The sequence below is a fragment of the Balaenoptera physalus genome, assembly GCF_965194825.1.
Source record: "Balaenoptera physalus genome assembly, chromosome: 11".
In the NCBI taxonomy this organism is placed as follows: domain Eukaryota; kingdom Metazoa; phylum Chordata; class Mammalia; order Artiodactyla; family Balaenopteridae; genus Balaenoptera; species Balaenoptera physalus.
This window is the reverse complement of record NC_138896.1, coordinates 84,087,813-84,109,922: the sequence shown is the minus strand read 5'-3', so window position 1 is coordinate 84,109,922 and position 22,110 is coordinate 84,087,813. Positions and strand designations below refer to the sequence as shown.

The 22,110-nt window shown below is 41.9% G+C and overlaps 1 protein-coding gene across 24 annotated transcripts in view; it reads left to right on the top strand.

Moving 5' to 3' along the window:
• The window catches only part of CADPS (calcium dependent secretion activator), a 490,529-nt gene that overhangs the window by 7,023 nt on the left and 461,396 nt on the right, over positions 1-22,110 (top strand). For 10 of the 24 annotated variants that reach the window (XM_082412104.1, XM_082412101.1, XM_082412100.1 and 7 more), the window contains exon 1: positions 1,621-8,364. The exons of 1 other annotated variant lie outside the window; for it this stretch is intronic. In XM_082412104.1, coding sequence (XP_082268230.1) covers positions 7,921-8,364 — 444 coding nt within the window. In that variant the 5' untranslated portion in view covers positions 1,621-7,920. Of the gene's footprint in view, positions 1-1,620; positions 8,365-22,110 lie in introns of those variants that run through there. 13 more of the 24 variants (XM_082412090.1, XM_082412089.1, XM_082412088.1 and 10 more) reach the window with 2 other exon arrangements.

Below are 22,110 nucleotides of genomic sequence, written 5' to 3'. Positions count from 1 at the left end.
CTTCCAGCTGCACGACTTTGCCCCTGTCCTTCACTTAACTCTCCTCCTTATGTTCGTATAACTTCTAAAAATGTAAAAGTAGATCAAGACATTAGAATGGCTGAAGAAGGGGAGGTATTAAATTTACACTGAAGGAACACAATGCCCACTTCCTCCAAGATCTGTATTGTAGCTCTGGTGCTGACTCTCATAGTCTGCTGTGGGTTTCCAATGCTAAGTTGCCTTTCTCTTAAGGGGCAAGAGGTTCTCACTGGCCTTAGTGAACTATGCCCCTCTTCCCGCTTGCAAAAAATAGAACCTAGCCTTGTCATTTTCAATAAGTTTCATAATAGTTACCAACAGCATCTCCATCTCCACTGGCATTTATCAAATGCTTACTATACTTTGTTCCAAGCACACACATGCATTAACTCATTATCTCTTTCAAAGATATTGCCAAGAAAGTGCCAGAATTCCAAATAAATACAACTGATGGAGAGAGACCCACTCTTAAGAATCAAATACAGCGGTTCACCCGGGTTCTTGGTTGCAGGACAGCCAGGGATCTGAGAGCCTGAGCCACTTGGTGAAAGGTGGTAGCTTGGGTTATGATCTCTCAGGGAGAAAGGCAAGCTCCTGGCTCTCTTCTCTCTCCTCCTCAAGAAGAGGGCGTATTAATCAGATTTATCAGATAATATATGCCAGTTGAAGCATGTTAATGAGTAGGCAGGTCACTGTGCATCAAAGAGCTGTGGCAGCCACGTATATCTCTTCTGTTTTCTTCTTCCATGTAACTGGAGTGAGTGGATTCAAGGCCTGCAGTCTCGGGGCAGGGCTTTCTCTCTGTCTTTTTGCAGACATGCCTAATTGTACCTAATTGTTATTTCAGTTTTCTGTACCTTGCAACCGGTCAGAAAGTGGTAAAACATCAAAATATGAATTCTGGATGATGAAGGCAGAGATTCTGCTTAGATACAAAGCCTAAAATATATGTTTTACTCAAGTATTATCAGCCTTTTGCTAATGGCATGTGGGTGACTAGACCTGGTTTAAAGCATTTCCCCCAGCAGGTTAGCCTCTATTGACCTGTGACCCAGATGATAGTATCTACCCCTTAATGGGACCCATCCTTAGATTTTTGCTTACTTTCCCTTCATTCATCAAGCCTCTCTCAACCTTTTTTTCTTACTCATTATCTTCCTCCAGAAGATTAGCTATTCAAAAGACCCATATGTTTTAGGGTAGCCCAAGTTGAAGGAATTTACTATTTTCAATTGTTTAAAAACAAACTTGTTAATATGAAAATACCGTGATGTCAGTCATTCCTATTTACAAGCTGTTAAAAGCTTCGCAGTCTAAAGCCAATTAAATATAACCAAGACAATCAACCCAGAAAATTATTTTGAGAAGGTAAAGATATAATGATAACAGCATATACCAGTGTAAGCCAAATTAGAGAATTGGGCTAATTAGAGGAATTATTTACCTAATATCTCATATGGAAACAGCTATACTGGTATTTTTTTCCCTTTTATTTGCTGGCATGTCACTGTAGCCCAGAGTCAATGCAAAAGACTCAATCCTTCACTTTGTCCATGTAAACACCAGCATAAACCATTTCAATCTATACCACATCTAGCTCCTACTTCTATTAAAAGAAATTGTATACACAAGAAATGTGATTACCCTTGTGAACAGTTGGTTTTCAGAATTCAAGTTAAATATTTATTGTAAAATACACTGTTCCATTTTTATCATCTTTTTAAACTAATAAGGTGGTTTTCTGAGACCAATTCCTGTAAGTAGTATTATTTATCATTCCAAAACCTTTTGTTTTGTTGCCTGGAGTAAAAGAAAATGTTTTTATGTGGCTCGATTCTATTATTTTAGTCTTATGATTATCCTTTAATTCCATCTTAACCCACTTCATTTCACTTTAGCAAGAATTATTATATGATAAAGAGTAATGATGAAGAGCAGCTTTTGCAAACAAAAAAACCATTTTCTAAGTCCCTGAAAATACTATCTAAAACAAGATAGGGATCAATTAAATAAATACTGATAAGTAAGTATTCTATTTTTCAAGGATCTATTTCTGGATTATGTGATTTTTTCTTTTTTTCTTCCATTTTATTGAGATATAATTGACATACAGCACTGTATAAGTTTAAGGTGTATGGTAAAATGATCGCCACAATAATTTTAGTGAACATCTATCATCTCCATTTGTATATAGATATAAAAGAAAACAATGGTTTTCCTTGTGATGAGAACTCTTAGGATTTACTCTCCTAACTTTCACATATAGCATACAGCAATGTTAATTATCTTTATCATGTTATACATTACATTCCTAGTACTTACTTATCTTAAAACTGGAAGTTTGTACCTTTTGACCACCTTCATCCAATTTCCCCTCCTCCCATCCCCTGCCTCTGGTAACCACAAATCTGATCTTTTCTTTATTATTTTTTTAAAATTTATTTTATTTATTTATTTTTGGCTGCGTTGGGTCTTCGTTGCTGCTCGTGGCCTTTCTCTAGTTGCAGCGAGCGGGGGCTACTCTTCGTTGCAGTGCGTGGGCTTCTCATTGTGGTGGCTTCTTCTGTTGCGGAGCTCGGGCTCCAGGCGCGTGGGCTTCAGTAGTTGTGGCTCGTGGGCTCTAGAGCACAGGCTCAGTAGTTGTGGCGCACAGACTTAGTTGCTCTGCAGCATGTGGGATCTTCCCGGGCCAGGGCTTGAACCCACGTCCCCTGCATTGGCAGGCGGACTCTTAACTACTGCGCCACCAGGGAAGCACTGATCTTTTCTTTAAATGAGTTTGTTGTTTGTTGTGAGGTATAATTGACTATAACACTATGTTAGTTTCTGGTGCACAATATTTCTACATTTCTCAATATTTCTATACATTACAACCACCTGTATCTATGACTCTGTTTCTATTTTGTTACTTTTGTTCATTTGTTTTGTTTTTTAGATTTCACAAATTTGTGGATTCATACAATATTTGTCTTTCTCTGACTTATTTCACTTAGTGCAATACCCTCTAGGTCCACCCATGTTGTAGCAAATGGCAAGATTTCATTCTTTTTTTTATGGCTGAGTAAGATTCCATTGTATATATACACCACATTTTCTTTATCTATTCATCTATTGCTGGGCACTTAGGTTGCTTCCATGTCTTGGCTATTGTAAGTAATGCTGCAATGAATATAAGTGTGCATAGAATCTTTCCGAATTAGTGTTTTTGTTTTCTTCAGATAAATACCTAGGAGTGGAATTGCTGGATGGTATGGTAGTTCTATTTTTAATTTTCTGAAGAACTTCCATACCGTTTTCCACAGTGGCTGCACCAATTTACATTCCCACTAACAGTGCACAAGGGTTCCCTTTGCTCCACATCTTCGCCAACACTTGTTATTTGTTATCTTTTTGATAATAGCCATTCTGACAGGTCTGACATTGTGGTTTTGATTTGCATTTCTCTGAAAATTAGTGATGTTGAGCAGCTTTTCATGTGCCTGTTGTCCATCTGTATGGCTTCTTTGGAAAAATGTCTTTTCAGGTCCTCTGCCCATTTTTTTAATCTTTTTTTTTTTTTTTCTAATGTCGAGTTGTATTTGTTCTCTGTATATTTGGATATTAACCCCTTATCAGATATAACATGTGCAAATGTCTTCTGCTGTTCTGTAGGTGGCCTTTTCATTTTGTTGATAATTTCCTTCTCTGTGCAGAATCTTTTCGTTTGATGTAGTCCCATTTATTTTTGATTTTGTTTCCCTTGCCTGAGGAGACATACCCCCCAAAAGATTGCTAAGGTCGATGTCAAAGTGCACACTGCCTATGTTTTCTTTTAGGAGTTTTATGGTTTCATTTACATTAAGTCTTTACTCCATTTTTAGTTTATTTTTGGATATTGTGTGAGAAAGTTCGGCTATTTTATTTTTTAATGTTGTTTTTCCTTCCAGTTATGCATGCCCAATTTCTAGTCACCTCATTTATTATAAGTCCATCTCCCACCAGTTGAAAAAATGTTTAAACCTAAAACCTGTTGAAAAATACTTTTCTTATAATATTCAATTTAATTTTCTTGTCATTCCGAGGGAAATGAGTACTACTATCCCTCATTTTACAGATGAGGAAACTGAGTCTAAGTCATTGAATAATTTTCTCAGAATAACTCTGCTATTAAGTAGCAAAGGCAGAACTGCCTGTGTCGAGAGCCCAAGCATTTAACTTGACTTTAGGCATACCGTAAGGTTCAAATTTACCCTTTTTGGTGTTTGTGGGTTATTCTTAAATTAAAAAAATATACATTGATTGGATGAGATGATTACATCTGGATAATATGAAATTTATTGTGAGATTTTAAAATATATATATTTAATTTGGCCAAACTATCCTCTAGTAACAAACTGAGAAAAACATTAAGATGGGCATTAAACTCAGTTTTATTTGATTGAAACATGTTATATGAGTGACATAAAGAAGTGATTGTTTTTCACCAAAGTGTCTATTGATTGCCAACAAGTCAGCTATTCCTTCATACTTGCAGCTTTTTACACAATCACAGCAAACAATTCAGTGAAGAATGAGGTTTAGAGATAATCAAGGTCCAGATTATAAAACCCTGGTTTAGCGTCTCAGTCATTTCTATTTCCTCTAGGTTTTGCTGGGATTTAAAAAATTCCATGTTATAACTTCTACTTTCATGATATGGTCTCCAGATGGCTGACTAAAATTTATTCTATCACCCTAAGGTTATTCAAGTTTCCTACAAAGCAGAACTGGAGGTAGAGGCAAGCATGCAAGCACCTAAAATAGCTTGTTTGAGCATATAAATACTTACATGTATCAGAATCTATGGTAGATTTGTATTTTTAAAAAGAAGAATATGGATGTCAACAAAAAGTAGGCAAATGTTCAGAGCCTTTGGATATGTTCTGGGGTTCTTTTCTTCCTTCTTCATCAAAATTTGCATCTAGGAAAGCCACAAATCTTGGTTTAGATGCCTAAGGAGTTTGGGTTGGCATATCTTACCTTCAGCAGTAGCAAAGAGTTATAATATCTCCCAGGACACTGAATTAACTTTCAGCTAAGGTAAAAAATACCGTTGAAAGGACATACATTTTAAAAGTCAGCAATGGACATGTTTTGAAAAGGAAGATTACAAAAGTATTTCCAGTAAAATTTGTTTAAGTCTCTTTGATTGAATGCTCATGGGTGTATTGAGAAGACTGTTAGATTTATCTAAGCAATGTCATATTTAATACCGATATCATAGGTTTATATGATTAACACAAGGTAGATACTGAGTTTATGTTTTAATGAGTATAAATGGAAAAAAAAACCCCACAAAACTCAAAAAGATTTGTAAAAATACAAAACTAAACAAAAATGTATTACAGTGATTGAGAAATTCCAAATGGTTCTAAAGACAGAGTTCATGACCACTCTTCTACCGGTGCCTAATGTGATGATACTTAAATGCCTTATCTTGCTTGAAAAATATCTAATTAGTAAATGGCTTTGTCTTGCCTTCAAAAGCACCTCCTCCATAAATCACCACATGCTCCCTAGCTAACAATTCATTTCTTCGTGCCCTAAATATGAACCTTCCCTCCCCAATTTGGCCAAATGGATTATAATTTCAACTCTTTTTTTTCCTCCTCAATTCTCCCTTTCCTACCCACACACCACCTCCATAACACTCTGTACCTTACTTGGTCCTTGTCCTATCACTATGGCTTTGCAAGTCACTCTTTCCACTTATAATACCTTCCCTTTTCACCATCCAGTTACATGGCTCCTTTCTTTAAAATTTAACTCTCTCTTTTGAGAAATATATGATTTTCTTCCATTCCCAGTTGCTTCATTCAAGCAAGCTTTTAGCAGTTTACTAACTTGAATTTGTTGATATGTTGCCTTGAAATAAGTGTTGTCAATCTTTTTCACATACTTGTATCTCCCAAAGGAGATTATAGACGCTTTAAGAGAATGTCTTCTAAAAATTCCACCTACCCCAAGCACCTAGAACAATGTTCACTCATAAAAAGGTGCTAAATAAAGGTTAATTTATTAATTGATTGGCCTACTATATTTCACATCCCAGGGAAACCAATAAAACATAATTTGAACATCTTTTACTTCTTTAGAAAAAATTTAAAAGTGAGAACTGCGAAAATATAACACTTTCCATGTTGCTGGATTACTTATTTTAAATTGATACAGAATGCATGATGACCACAGAAGTTTTGTCCTAGAGGTGAGTATGGTGGTGAAGTCAAGTATGAGCCATGTATATATTACTTAATTTAAAACATTTAAACAGGATTTTGGAATTAATGTGGAGCTAGTTGTTTTAAATTCATTTTTAGGTCTCAAGGAGACTAGCTAGAAAACTTCCTTTGAATTTTAAAGCCTACAGTAAAACTCATGGTAAATTTTAAAATACATAAGGACAGACGTGATATACACTTTAAATTCGCACTACACTTTAACAATAACTCCCACGAGTATCTACGAATAATTAGAGCACTGAAAATACATAAATGTAGGAGATGGGGTGAGGAAAAGCCAAGAGAGGTCTCTAGATAGCCTAAGATCAAAGGGTAAAAGGTGTTGGTTTGTTTTCAATCCATCTGCCCGTCGCTGATAAGATTCAGCACGCTGGCCAGCTCCCCCGTGAGCTGGGTTTTTTGGCTTAAGTGAAAGGAGCAGGGAGAAGGAAAGCACCATCTGCTGCTTTGAATTAATAGATAACGGAGAAGCAGGAAGGAAGACTGCGCGGCAGAGTAAACGCATTAGATGTTGATGCACTCAGTTCTTAGGGTGTCTTTGTCTGATCTTGGGGTCCCCAATCCTCCCAGATCTTCCAGCGAGCCATAATGGAGGAAGGGCTCAGCAACCAGAAACCCTTCTGTTTCTACGGTAGGCTCACCTCAGCATAAAGTATTACCAGTTCTTGGAATTGAAGAATGGAGAGTAACCAGGGGCGGGGGGTTCTACTTAAATAGTTGAGCTGCATGGTCGACACACCAATCCGCTCAGAATTGGATTCACTTGTATTTTAGTGAGGGTGGGCGTAAATTGCTGGCATCAGAGTTTACACAGGTGGAACAAATGGGCTGCGCAGCCCCACTGCCCCCGTGTCCCAAGTGTGAAGAAAGCTGGGGATAGGAAATAGCCTCCTTCTTTCGCGTGTAAGATCTCGCCGACTTCCTCTTAGTGAGACCTCTGAATTGAGTCTCCAACAGCCTACTCTTCGCTGACAAAAAGTCATCACTGGTTTGTCTATTTCCTCCTCCCGCAAGAACTTTTTGTCCGCGGGAGGGGGAGAGAGGTCGAAGCCAGGAGAGCTGGGCATCAAGGAGGAAATTATCCACAAAGGGGTGGGAGTGAGGAGAGCGGGAAAGCATTAGGGTCAGTACGGAAGCTCTGAGACTTCGGGGCGTGCTCTGCGCTCTCCCCGCTCCAGCCCTCTGCAGCCACGCTTTACGCCGCGGACAGGGGAGAGTTAAGCCAATAAACACGTAAGCGCCGCTCCCTCCCCAATCGGCAAGATGCCTCTTCGGCTCTAGGCTGCACCGACAGCTTGCAACACTCGGCATCTTTTCTGGAGGCGCCTCCTTCAGCGGCTGCAGATGGCATCCGGCTGCGGGCTCGGGGCTCGCAACTGACTCTCCCCCTTGCCCACCTCGGGTCCACGGACGCAACCCGCCCTTCCCCTCCTCCCCTCGTGCTTCTGAGTCTGAGCCCAGCTCTCGAACGCCGGGCGGAGGAAGCAGTCGCGGCGGCCGAGGCTGAGCAGCAGCGCGCTCGCTCCCTGATTTGGGGAGAAGCGGCCATCCGGGAGAGCCGACCCCCAGCTGCCTCCAGCGCCCCCCACCTTTTGCACCCCAAGCCAGGGGCTCCAGGGACACCCCCTCCCCAGGCGCCACCATGCTGGACCCTTCATCCAGCGAAGAGGAATCGGATGAGATCTTGGAGGAGGAGAGCGGCAAGGATGTGCTCGGCTCGGCCGCGTCCGGCGCGCGCCTGTCTCCCAGCCGCACCAGCGAAGGCTCGGGCGGCGGCGCTGGGCTGGGGGGCGGCGGCGGTGCCGGCGCCGGGGCCGGGGTTGGCGCCGGCGGTGGCGGGGGCAGCGGCGCGAGCAGCGGCGGCGGGGCCGGGGGGCTGCAGCCCAGCAGCCGTGCCGGTGGCGGCCGGCCCTCCAGCCCCAGCCCGTCGGTCGTGAGCGAGAAGGAGAAGGAGGAGTTGGAACGGCTGCAGAAAGAGGAGGAGGAGAGGAAGAAGAGGCTGCAGCTCTATGTGTTCGTGATGCGCTGCATCGCCTACCCCTTCAACGCCAAGCAGCCCACCGACATGGCTCGCCGGCAGCAGAAGGTAGGTGCGCCTGGGAGGCCCAGGGAGTAGCGCCGGGATGTCGCCAGGCGGGCGGGGCGAACAATGGGAGCTGGCGGCGCAGCTGGCGAGGAGGAGCTGGAGGAGGAGGAGACCGCGCCCGGGGGAAGGGGTTACGAGGCCCCCTCTCCGCTGCTGGGCCTAGCCCAACCCGGCCCGGAGCGCGCCAGGAGCTGCCCGGGCCCGGCAAGGAGCCTGGAGCGCAGCATTCAGTGCCCGGGCCTCCCTGTCGGGGAGCGAGGCGCGCCAGTCCCGCTTTGTGGCCCGCGAGGCTCGTGGAGTGATTTGCAGCCCGCGGCGCCTAGAGAGGCCTGGCTTGCTTGCAGGGCTCCCAGCACTCTCCGGCGGCGGGCGGCTGCGCTCAACTCCCGGCCCGCCCTCCTGGGCGTGCGCTGGGCGGGCGGGGGCGCCCGGCATAGGGGGGGCTCCGGTGCGGAGCGGGTAGAGCGCCTCCGAGCCGCTCTCAGGCTAACGCGGGCAGAGAGCAACCGCCGGGGCAGGCGGGAGAAAGCGAGCCCAGAAGGCGAAGCTTCCCGTGATGCTGCGAAGGGCATCCTCCTCCCTCCGCCCGGGTCAGCTGATCACCTATTAGGGTCACCTCGGTGGTCCTTGGACATCGCTTCACTCTGGCTGGGCTTCCCTCCAATCTCCCTTCCCCTTGCTCACTGACCCCAGAGCAGGGGCACGCCGTCTGGTCCTGCTGCCCGGGTCAGCCCCTCTGCCTTCCTCCCTCTGACCCCTTCTTTTCCCAAGGTGACTTCGCCGCCACCTTCTGGTTCTGCGAGGCCCTCCAAGCCCTGGCGCTGCTAGCTTGATAAAGTGCAGCTGGAAAAAGCCTCTCAATTATAAGCATCAAAAGCTTTTTGTGTCTGAGGCTGGCAAGGCTGAGGAGGCTCTGGGCTGCCTTTGATGTGAAAAAGTGCCTATTTCTATCAGCTGTTCTCCAGCCAGAGAAAGGAGGGGTTAGTTTAATGCAGGTCGAGGGCGTCGGACCAGAAGAGAAGGGGTCAGGTACCCAGCTGGAGTGAGTGAGTGAAGAAAGCATCCCGTTCTGTCTCTTTTAGATGAATCTGCAGCAGCTGGACTAACAGAAAAACCTGTGAAGCCCCTAGAGGGGCGGTGTGAGGGGCGATTAAAGCCAGCTCTAACCCCATCGAGGTTAGGAGACCCATTTCTTAAAATAGTGAATTTCTCGGTTGCTGCCATTTGAGACTGAATTACGTGCTGCCTGTAGTAGACTGCTGGGTTTTCCTATATTTATCCACCCTTATCTTGAGTTAGCACAGATTTCTCTGTTTGCTTTGCTTGTATACGTACACACACCACCCAGAGCTGATGATTTATTTCGGCTATCACAAGCTTGGGTATCAGTTTTATTAAAAATAAAACTCATTTCCTGGTTGAGAAAGAGCAGGTGGGCTACACAGTCCCCTCGCAAACCCCCATCAGTGGTCCCTTGCTTTTTCAACGAGGATTTTGAACTACAGTAGAGCAGAAGTATTCTCAGAACAGTAAAAGTTTTTGGGTATTCTTTTAAGGTTGGGTTTGGGTCCACAGGGCCTGATATTTCAAGTTTCAGGTTGGAATTATTTTGTTAATTGTGTCTTTATAGCAGGGGCAATTCCGTCTCAAATCTATCCCATTATTAACAGCACCTGCTAAGGATTCCTGTTCCTTTGGCAATGAAAACTGTTGTCACTTAAAGAAAAGTTAAAAAACAAACTTCCCTTTATCAGTCAAAAGACTCTATAGCTCTGTCCTTCAAATAGAGGCTGAAATCCAGAACCAGAATGGGGAAAGAAATCCATTCTCATGAAGACCCATTTCTTCTAAACAGAACCTTCAGCCACCTGAGAAAGATCGTCATGAGGCTAGTTTTTCTGATCTGATCTGGTGTGTTTTACCATCCATTCAAAGCTGTGGTTTTGAGGGGCAAGTGAGTTCTGTTTTTACACATGACCTTAATATCAGACGGACTCCAGGACAGATTGATAACACTGGCATTTGGTCAAACTATTTTTAGTTGTTGCAGCAGACTAAATACATATCCCGGCAAAGCTGCCTCACGGCTGTTGTCTATACTGGGAAGCTGAATATCTATCTCTTTATTACAACAGAAAACAAGTTCTCCCCATTACTATATCTTTAAGTGTTTCGTGCCTTTCTGGAAAAAGCTGTTCTGCTATTTTTCTCCAAGTAGAAAGCTTGAACTTTGATTTTTTTTTTTTTTTTTTTTTTTAAGGCGCAGTCATTGAAAGTAACTAAAAGTTTACGTAATCATTGTGGTAAAATTTAAAGCCGACAAATAAGATTGATGAATTAGTCTTGGAGAAATAGAAACTAGTTGTAAAGTAAACATGAGTTTCTAGTAGAACAGAAATGAATGAACTAGAAAAAGAGGAAAAATGATGTAGAGAAAGGGAATAGAGTGACATGGGGTGGGGTAAAGAGAGAACTGCCTATGCAAAAGAATTGCTGAACTGTGGAAAAGGTCATATTGTGAAATCCTCATGCTGTATTGCTTAAAGTTACACAGTGTTCTATGTCAATTATATCTCCATAAAGTTGGGGGGGGGAAAGGTCATGTTGTACAGAGTTTAGCAGACTTTATGAAACCAAATAGTCTATGTCATAACACTGGCTACCATTTTTCAAGTACCTACTATGTGCAATGCACCTACCTTAGGTCATTTTAAAAAAATAGACTTTAGTTTTTTAGGAGAGTTTTAGATTTACTGAAAAATTGAGAAAAGAGTACAGAGAGTTTCCATACAACCCAGACGCAGTTTTCCCCTATAATTATCTTACGGCAGTATGGTACATGTGTTAACAATTAAAGAACCAATAGTGATACATTATTGTTAACTAAAATCTACAGTTTATTTAAATTTCCTTAGTTTTTTACCTAACTTCCTATTTCTGTTCTTAGATCATTTTAAGTTCTCTTCATATTTCAGGAATTACATCCTCATTTTTAGAAAAGAAAACTGAGACTCAGAGAGGTTTTGTAATTTGCCTAAAGCACTATGTAGACAGGTGAAAGAGTGGGAATTTAGGCATGGAGTTCTCTCATCCTATTTTTTTAATATACAACACTGGCCAGGAATATTCTAAAATGAAAAAGAAGTGATAGCATGTCTCGTGTACTTCTTTACTCAGGATTGTTTCTATATGAGTCGAGAAAGACCTGCCCCTCCCCCTTTGGGCACCTATCAAATAGTCAACATGGCCAAAATAATCGTTTAAGTACTAACTTCATAAAGAGTCTGAAGGAGAGAGATGGGCTGTTAGCTGGTAAATCGGAACAGCAGACTGTTGTCAGTCTTTCTGTGCGGTTTGAGCTGGGGAAAAAAAAAAGTATTTTAGCTCAGAAGAACAATTGGGAAGTAGAGGAAAAAGGTGCTATTGCTGGATCATTCTGATAGTTAATTACTTCGGTTTCACTTTTACTGGGAAGGAGAATGCTTAGACTTTCTAACACTCTTCCCACTTAAAAGAGGGGACTCGAAACAGACTATGTGAAAACATGTTGTTACGGAACAAAGTTCATGTGCCCAAGGCACAGTGAGGCCAACTGAATGGAAATGTAGGAATTTGGAGCAGAGAAAGGTTTATTGCAGGGCCAAGCAAGAAGAACGGATGGCTCATGCTCAAAAATCCCGAAATCCCTGATGGTTTGGAGGGCGGTTTTCATAGGCAGAATTTGGGGTGAGGGCTGCAGGGTGTGTGACTTTCTTCTGATTGGTTGGTGGTGATGTAACAGGGCGGTGCTCCCGGAATCTTGCGCTCAGCCAGAAGTTGCCTTCCTCCACCTGGGTGTGGGCCTTAGTTCTGCAAAAGAGCTCCAAGATAGTGTTACGTATATTCCTTGAGGAGGAACCAGGACCCTGACCCAAGGCTGCATTTTTGTTTCTTGACTGCTCCCAGCCTTGTCTCTGCATCCTCTCCCTTCCCTGATTAGCAACTGAACCTGCCCTTTGGAACTCGGGGAAGGTCATAGAGGTTAAATGAAGCCTATTTCCTACAAACAAGAAACGGGGGACACAGAGAGGATTTGTGCCCGGGAGCCCCACAGGGTCTTGCTTGGTTTCAATATTTTATCATTTGTAGGTATATTTTCCTTGTACTACTGTGAATCTAAATATGACATGCAGGTAATGATAATTTATGACCACAACGAAAACCTAGTCATCAGCTGTCACAATGTATGTTTCAGCAGCTGATAAATGACAATTTGAAAAACAGTTCTGAGCTTTTTTTTTTTCTTCTTTTGTCAGAATGCTAGAGTGAATACCTAGAAGTTGGCATGGCAGAGCTACACCATATGTTTCTAAGTTATGTAGTAATGGTGATGAGTGGCTACCTCATGTGAACTAGCTACTTATAGATGTTCCTGAGGGAATGTAAAAGCAGGCACTGTAAAGAATTCTGTGTAATGTGTAGATTAACATGACTAGTTTTTTGGTTTTTTTTTTTTTAGTTAGCTAGGAACTATTCGTAACGCCTGGGTTACAAATGTCCAAAATGAATATTATGTGTGCATATGCAGGTGTGTATACATGTGTGTCTGTATGTATATGATGAGAGAAAGGGGCAATCCTAAAGTTGTGTCAGTTCTATATGAATTCTTCATTCAAGAGAACTGTTGACTAGGCCAAATGTGTTGTAAGTTCAAGTTACTCATTTCCATGTGATTCAGCTTATATTTTGCCCTAAAATTATGGCTAACGTTGAGTCACTGTTAGCCAGAGAAATTCCTTCTTTATTCATTAACTTCTTTGACTTTGTTGTTCGCTTATGACTCAAAAGCCCATAACTTTCATAAAATTTAACACCTAGTGCTAGGGAACTATATGTGTGTGTGAGTGTGTGTGTATTTTAAATTAATAATGGTGATTCATCCATTCAAATGTGCTTTGAGGCACTTGGGTTAGCGCCACTATTCAAAATTCTGAAGGGTTGTTTGTCAGTGCAACATACAATTTGCATTTAAAAAAATAAAATATTTTCACCTTTTGAGAAAACTAAACGACTGTTCAACCAGGATTCCTTCAAAAAGAATTATATGTTTTTCTCTTCTTCAGGGAAAGAATTGAATTCTTTCAATATGCTTTTTGGCATTTGCTCCCCAATCTTCTTGATGCAATGGGCAGGAACTGTTATGCACTGGTACTAGTAGAGACATTTTGAAGATGCAGAATACCAAAAAAGTAATAAGAGAAGTTCTTGCCTCATTACACACTTGGAATAGCCTTTTGCGTCCCTAAAACTGGACTGAAGAACAAAGGAAATTAAATCTTTCATTCCTAAAAAGTTGTACTGTGTAAAGTGGTAAACGTCAAATGATTCTAAGGTCTTTTTCTGGCAAAAGCAAATTTAATACACAACCATAGGCCATCACATTGAAATATAACCAGTATCTGGGGCCCGGTGTCTATACAACTTAAGTTGGAATGATCAGGAGAGTTCTACTAACTTAAAGCTAAGTTCTAAAAGAGACCAGTTCTCTCTCTGGCTTCGTGGCAGAAACAGAAGATAGCTTTGAGATATGCTTCTGAATTGGCAACTTATGTTCTAGTTTGGAAGATACCAAATAAATTGAGAGTAAGATAGTGTTTAATTGTAGGATGCTGATTGCAAATACTAAAGTGGGGGAGGGGGACAGAGAGTACGTATGTGCACGCACGTGCGCGCGCACACACACACACGCACACACACGCACACACACACACACACACAGGATTGGATATAATAGGGAAAATCTTCATGGGGGAAGTAGAGTAGGGTTAGTGATGCCGAAAAGTCGGCCTCTGTGCACTGGTGCCGAATCGAATCTCAGAGACAGACTTTTGGGTGAAGTAGAAAAGAATAGCTTTATTTCTTTGCCAGGCAAAGGGGAACACAGTGGGCTCGTGCCCTACAAAACTCTGGATCCCAACGGAAGGGGAAGTTGGTGAGGAGTTTTATAGCAATGGTTTGGCGGGGGGGGGGGGGGGGGGGGGGGGGGGGGGGGGGGGGGTTGCTGATAAGGATCAGAGTGTGTGTAGGGCCTGCATTCCTTTAATCTGGCCTCAGGCGGTCTCCTGATCTCTCTGGAAGGAAGAATGCTTCATCAAGTAGATAACATCTTCCATTTGTTGGGGGGTTCTAGTTCTGCGGAAGAGTTCAAAGATACTGTTAATGTGTATCCCTTGAGGGGGAACCAGGATCCTTTCCCAAGCCCACACTATTGTTTCTTGACTGCTCCTCCCTTGTCTCTGCCTCCCCTCCCTTCCCTGATTAGCAACTGTTTGAACCTGACCTTTGGAACTCAGGGAAGATCATGGAGGCTGAAGCCTATTCCCTTCAAAAAAGAAATGGGGGACACAGAAAGGCTTCCATGCCCAGGACCCCCACAGGATCCTGCTCAGTTTCACTAGGTCTTAAAGAATTTGTATGATTTGTGTAAGCATAAGGAAAGGCAAGTATTCCTGTTTGGAGAAGAGCATGATGTAGCAGGAATGTGGAAAGGAGTCATTGTTTCTGGGACTAATAGTCCCATTCTTTTGGTTGCAAGTGACAGAAACCCAACTGAAGTGGCTACATCAATAGGAAAATAAGGGGGAGGGGAAAGGTTTATTGGTACATGTAGTTGAAAAATCCAGTGCAGGGTGATTGACTGCAGGCATGGCTGGATCTAGGAGTTCAAGTGACTTCCTTGACAGAATAAAGAAAGCTGGCTGATGAGGAGAAAGGTTATGTATTGAAACTTGTGTTTGAGCTCAAACTCTACCATTAATAAACCACTGATTGTGGGAAAGTCATTGTCTGTCTCTGGTGTAATTTCTTCATCTGCCTTATGAAGAGGGTATAGGGAAGCCTCAAATAATCTCTACTTTCACCTCTGCATATAATAGTTGATATTTCTTTCTGGGAAATGAGGTTACTAATTATCAAGACTTATAATTTCATTCAAACTTGTATTTGGTATGTTTTCACATTACAAAGTAAGGCATTGTCTTCAAAGAATCTGACATAAAGTTCACTATGTCTACATTTTTAGATGAGGAGGTGAGATCTTAAAAGATTATAAGGCTACAGAAATACACAAGAGACTCAGCCTATAGGATGAAACTGACCCAATATATATTTTGTTTTGTCTACAATGTATTTTTCAAATTTTTGAATTAGTTCTCAATATTTAAAGCTTTCAAGTTATTTCATGTAAAAATTTATATTTCTGGCTTCTCTTATAATTGGAAGATGTAGCAAAGCTGAGCCTGAGTTTTTATGAGTCTGCAAAAAGCAATAAAATAAGACTACCAGCCATCACTTAAATAATGGAATGTTAATCACTTTTAACTAAAATTATGCTTGTTCTAAAGGAACATCATATGTATATGGTTGTTAGAACACCAGCTATCTGGTTCTTGCCAACACCGTCTCTTCTTGCCGTTGCTGCTCAGATATTGATGGTCTGACCGTGGCCTCTGTAATGCATCCAAGAAAAAGATCTAGAATTTGGAACTCTGTGTTCCCTGTCTCTGGCAAGAGTTTCTCTGTTGGGATCAGATTTTTAGTTTCTGCAGAATTGGAAGGCTGACAATCAGAATTACCTTATTATTTTTTCTTTTATCAGTCCAAGCATATAACAGAATTACTTCTCTGTTGTTAGCAGATAAAGAAAAGGGGATAAAGTCAGTCAGTGATTCAAAGTCTGGTCATTGCTTTTGACATGTGATGGGTAGTGAAGGATGGTGGGTAAAAGCATAAACTCTGAAACTTGAATGCCTAGGTTTGCTTTCTTGAATGTACCCCAAACTGGCTCTGTGATTTGGGGCAACTTACTTAAACTCTCTGTGGCTCAGTTTACTCATCAGTAAAGTGGGGATAGTAATGGTAGCTCCATCATTGAGTTTTTGTGAAAATTAAGTGAGATAATACAGTAAAGCTCTTAGAACAATGCCTGGCCTGTGGTAAGTAGTATGTAAGTGTTCTTGTTATTGCTAAGTTGATATGTGCAATTTTGTGTTATTTTTATTTGTGAAAGGGCTGTATGTGAAGTTCTGACCAGAGTAAGCCTTACTGTTACCATCATCCTGATCATCATTATTGACATATAAGCCAACCCAGAAGGCAATGGTTACCATGATAGCATCGACTACAGAATAGATGAGGTTGAGGGTACAATGCATCCCTATTTCTCTTTTGTTGAGACACTTCATTAACTCTGCAGGCCATCAGTTCAAATCCCTGGTCAGTTTTGTGACCTAGTAGCAATAATGGTAATTGGTGCATTTTTGTCCACCAAATGCCCCCATGCTATTTCAAACTACAATATCTTTGCTCATGCTCTTCCTTCTGTTAGAACATCTTTCTCACTTGTCTTCACTTGATTTGCTCTTGTTTGTTTCTTAATTACTCAGGTGTTACCTCCTTCAAGAAACTGTACCTAAATCTTTATGTTGGGCTAAATGCTACCGTAATTCCCTAGTCTATTCCTCCCTTTCCTCCTATACGTTATATTTAAATTACCTTTTCTGTGAGTGCCTCTTTCCCACTAGACTGTAGGAATCCCAAAGACAGGGACCACATTTTATTCCTCTTTGATTCCCCGTCTCCTAAAACAGTGCCTGGAACATAGTAGGTGCTTGTAGACATTGACTGTTGAAATTCTGCACTGATGCTTTATTTCCTAGGAAGTTTCTATGGAGAGGACATGAAGGGCTCTTAAATACAGTCTGCCTCTCTCATGGAGACACAACTCACATACTTTTACAAAAGCTTCTCAGTGGAAAACATAGAGGGTAATCCAGTTACCCCATGGTTTCAAAATAGTTCATGTTGCAGAAACATACCATCAGTCACCTCCCTGCCTGGTTTATTTATACCAACAACTGACAAATTCCTAGATCCGTTATAGAGGAAAGGCTTCTTTCAAAGACCGTAAGCAATGATGAATTCCTTGCAGTGACTGACTCTCAGTTGAACTTGAATCACCGTAGTGCATGTTTAAGTGACCAAACCTTAAGCCAAGGTGAGAACTAAATCTCCATATTGGGCATATGTTTTGTTTGACTTAATTCTTTCTGAAGGAAAAAAAATAATGAGCAGTCAACAGCACTAGCGAAAGTTAGGCTGTTGAAAATATTAGCACTCTCAATATTGCCAAAGTTATATAATAGAATCTAAGTTCTACATATTTAGACATAAGTAAATATGCTTCTTTTCTCTACTTTTATTCTCTTATGGGATTTTGGCACTGTTTTCTCTCTCACTGTAAGCTGTTTAAAGTCCCTTCAGAGTGTAGTTAGAATATAAATAAATAATGACTGTAGTGCTATCGCATATTGGATGTGGTAATAAGAATATAAGATGGGTGTGAAATATCTGTAAAGAAAAACTGCTTAGGTATGGATTTTTCTGACGCCTTTCACTAGTCAAAAGGAAAATTATCTTTGCTAAGCCATTCCTTTCATTTTAACAAGGAGAGCAAACATTTGAGAAGTTTGAAAAATAAATTGAATTATCAAACCCCTAAGTGTTCCAAGCTTCTGGCTACCCTTCTAAAATTGAGAGATTTGGAATAAACTGATAATATATTGATGTCCTCTAGAGCCTATGGGAGGAAAATGCAACCTGTCAATGTGGTGTTTTTCAGGATCACTTCATGCAGTAGGAAAGTTTTGAGATACTTTGCATTAACTTCTTTTTTTAATCCCTAAGTTTTTGGGGAGTACATGCTAAGTTTCAAACCCTCCAGGGGCTCTAGTGCTTTCAGAAAGACAATGGGATTTTGGAGAATATGCACAGTGGTACAGAGAAGCTAATGTGCCACTTAAGAAAGCACAGGGAAAACACTGAAAATTCTTGCAAATAATTATGCCTTCTGTTGCCCATGCAGAAGAACAGCCTTTTGGTGTGGATGGTAGGCATAGAGTTGTTTAAGCAAATGAGTTAAAATATATCTTGAACATCTCCTTTGGCGATTTTTCTGACAAGTACAGCAACTGTTGTCTATAAGGCAGCGTGTCACAACATACTGTGTTCAAAACAGTTCTTGGGGGCTCTTCCATATTCAATTTTTGTTTGTTATACATCATCAGACGACATTGTTTTGAACCACTTCTACATACAAGAAACTCACTAAATCCTGTAGGCAAAATATGGAAAAACATTTTAGACAGCTTTCCTGATCTCTAAGAACCTATCAATCTGCTTGAGAAGTTGAGGTACATCAACGCTGAACAGAGAGCTCATAGTGTAAGGCAGGATGTGGTGAGCGTCTGAATCTTAAATACTAGTGTTTTTCAGGTCTTCATCTTTGGCTCACTTTATGGGTTGATTATGTCCCCCCAAAAGCCATACATTGAAGTCCTAACCCCCAGTACCTTAGAATAGGGACTGATTTGGAAATAAGGTCTTTGCAGTTGTAATTAGTTAAGAAGAGGTCATTAGGGTGGACCCTAATCCCTTATAACTGGTGTCCTTATTGAGAGGGGAAATTTGGACATAGAGACAAGCACACAGGGAGAACAGCATGTGAAGAGGAAGGCAGAAATTGGAGTGATTCTTCTACAGGGGAGGAACACCAAAGATGGCCAGAAGCTAGGGGACAGATATGGAGTATATTCTTCCTTACAGCCCTCAGAAGGAGCCGACCCTGCCAACAGCTGTAAGACAATAAATTTCTGTTGTTTAAGCCACCTAGTTTGTGGTACTTTGTTACAGCAGCCCTAGCAAACTAGTACAGCCCTCTTCTCATCTCTGTCCCGTCTCTCAGCAACCTCACCACTGATGATGGCTTTGACTACTAACATCTCTACACTTGCATTCTCAAATCTGGGGCTCCAGGACAGGCCTCTCACCAGACCTCAAATCCGTACATCAGTGCTGCTGAAGGGGTGGTCTCAGACTGGTGCAATCAGTGAATGTTTTGTCATGGGTCCACAATGAGATAAGGAACTTGCACTAGAATGTAAATCAACTCACTGCTTTCTTCCAGAAAGTCTTGCTACAAAAAAGTGTCAGCTAAATTGAACCGATTAATGATAGAGTTGATGTAATTTCCAGTACTAGCACTTTATCTTGGTGCAGACCAGTAGCGAGCAGTTCACAGATGGCACAGGTCTACACATTACACTTGGAAGAGCATTGACCTACCTCCATCACATCTCCCCTAGGATGTCCTCAGACCACTCAACAGTGGAATTTCTCACCAACACTCCTTCCCCCTCTATTTTCAAACTCAACGAAGATAAATTTATTGTCTTAGAGTTCTGGAATACCGTTCTGGTGCTCCTATATAGCCAAGCTTTTCAAGGCTGAAGTGCACAACTCAACTTCAGATCTTCACTGTTGGTCATCGCGTCCTTGCCACCAAAGGATACACACATCCTGTTGATGTTTCTCCTGATAAAGTTTTCATCTCTTTCTCCTCTTCATCACTGGTGCCCTGCTTTGGGCCCTCATGATTGCTTGCATGGACTTTTGCAATAACCTTTTAACTGTTCTCTCTGCTTGCTTTCTTGCCCTCATTCCATCCGTCTACCATAGTGATCATTCTGAAGCACCAGTCCAGTCATGACCTTTCCCTGCTCAGAATGCTTCTGCAGCTTTCTGTTGCCTACACAGGATAAACTCTAAACTCATTTGCATGGCATAACTGGGTCCTTCCTCCCCACCCAGCTTCAACTCCTGCAATTCTGCACACACCCTTGGCTTCAGCCTATATTAAGCCCTTAACATCCCTGCATTGTCATATGCTCTTTTGTGCCACAGTGTCTTTGCACATGCTCTTCCTCCAGCTTGAAAAGCCCTTCCCATCTTGCCCATCACACTCATAGGCAGACAGTGGCACCTAGGCATTAAAAAGAACAGGAACAAATAGTGACTATTTATTGGATGTTTACTCTGTATACTCACTGTTCTATAAATTTATAAGCTTTATCTCATTTATTCCTGATAAGATAGGTACTAATCCTCTTAACCCTACAGATGAGGAAAGCAAGAGGCAAAGTAGTTAAGGAACTTGTACTAGGTCACACATTTAGTAACAGGTAGAGGTGCGTTGGAGTCCAGGTGGTCTGACTGTAGCTGGCACTGTTAACCTTGTGCTGTTTTAATTATATTATGGCATTGGGCACATCTTACTTCAATGTACACCTGTTTCTCCTGACTCTACAGAGATGATCATTTAGTATTCTCCAGTGTCCGGTAGATGGTGCACCATAATAGGTGCTCAGTAAATAGTTCATGCATGAATTTATGCTGGTTGAGTTCATGATTATTTAGAGTAATAAACATTCCCTACCATTTATAGCAAGTTCACTGAGATAACCTCATTTCTTTTTTAAAACAAGCTTTTTGCATACGTGGAGTATGTATTCTAAATCCCTGTTTTGGAGTGGGAGTGGGGTCCAGAGATGTCCTACTGACTGCACAGAGCCGTAGGACACCAACCTGGGCCTCCTGAACACATCTAGGGCCCTCCCACCGCGGAGCTGGTCTTGGAGTCACACTAAATATAGCCAGGGCCACTGAAGACTTTTTTTTTTTTTTTAAGGCATTGTTTACTTTGTTTATTTATTTATTTTTGGCTGTGTTGGGTCTTCGTTTCTCTGCGAGGGCTTTCTCTAGTTGTGGCAAGCGGGGGCCACTCTTCATCACGGTGCGCGGGCCTCTCACCATCGCGGCCCCTCCCGTTGCGGGGCACAGGCTCCAGACGCGCAGGCTCAGTAATTGTGGCTCACGGGCCCAGTTGCTCCGTGGCATGTGGGATCCTCCCAGACCAGGGCTCGAACCCGTGTCCCCCGCACTGGCAGGCAGACTCTCAACCACTGCGCCACCAGGGAAGCCCTGAAGACTTTTGAAAGTCATAGTGACTCACGTTTTTAGATAGTCTCATAGCAAATATATTAAAATGTACCTCACTTCCAACAGCCACTTATCTTTTTTATTATGAAAAAACTGGAAAGGATTTTTTTCAGTCTTGCTTTTGAAACTGTTTGTCTATATGACTTGGTTAATAAATGACTGTGATTTCTCAGGAATCATAATATCTTCATAGGAACCTTGGCAAACTGAAAAAAAAAACCAACCTCACCAATTGTTGTTAATTGGAGTGATATTTTAGGAGCTCTGAATTTAACAATGAATGAAGTTGACATACGTTTGGAAGTCATTTAACTAAACATTTATTAATTTTGATTTTCCAGTTTTAGTTGTACATTTTGGAGACAGTACATTTCATTTGAGATCTCGGACTTTTTTTAGGCCCCTGGAAAATTTCGAGATTCTGGTCACTGTGCCTCAATTGCTTAACAGATAAAATAGGCTTTGACCAGGCTTGATAGGGGAAGTGGCATTTGAATTAAGCCTCAAACTAACTGAGAAGATCAAAGGATGGGGAGGTGATGTATTTTGGGGGGAATGAAAGACACTTGCACGTATTCAGAGATGAGATAATGCAAAGCAAGTCTGAGGACCTCTGGACAAATAGGACTGTGTAAGATTCCAATATTGGAGATAAAAAGAAATAAGAACAAAGGTTTTGTTCATGACTGTGGATGAACACCACCAGTGTGAAGGGGTGGGGCGGGGTCGGGGGTACTTATCCCGTAGGCCATGGAGAACCACTGAAAATTCTGAGCACAGCAAAGCCATGACCACTGACCACTAAATGGTTTTAAGGAGATTCATCTAAGCGTAGTGTGTGGAGAGCATGGAGGAGGGAGAGAAGGGAGGGGT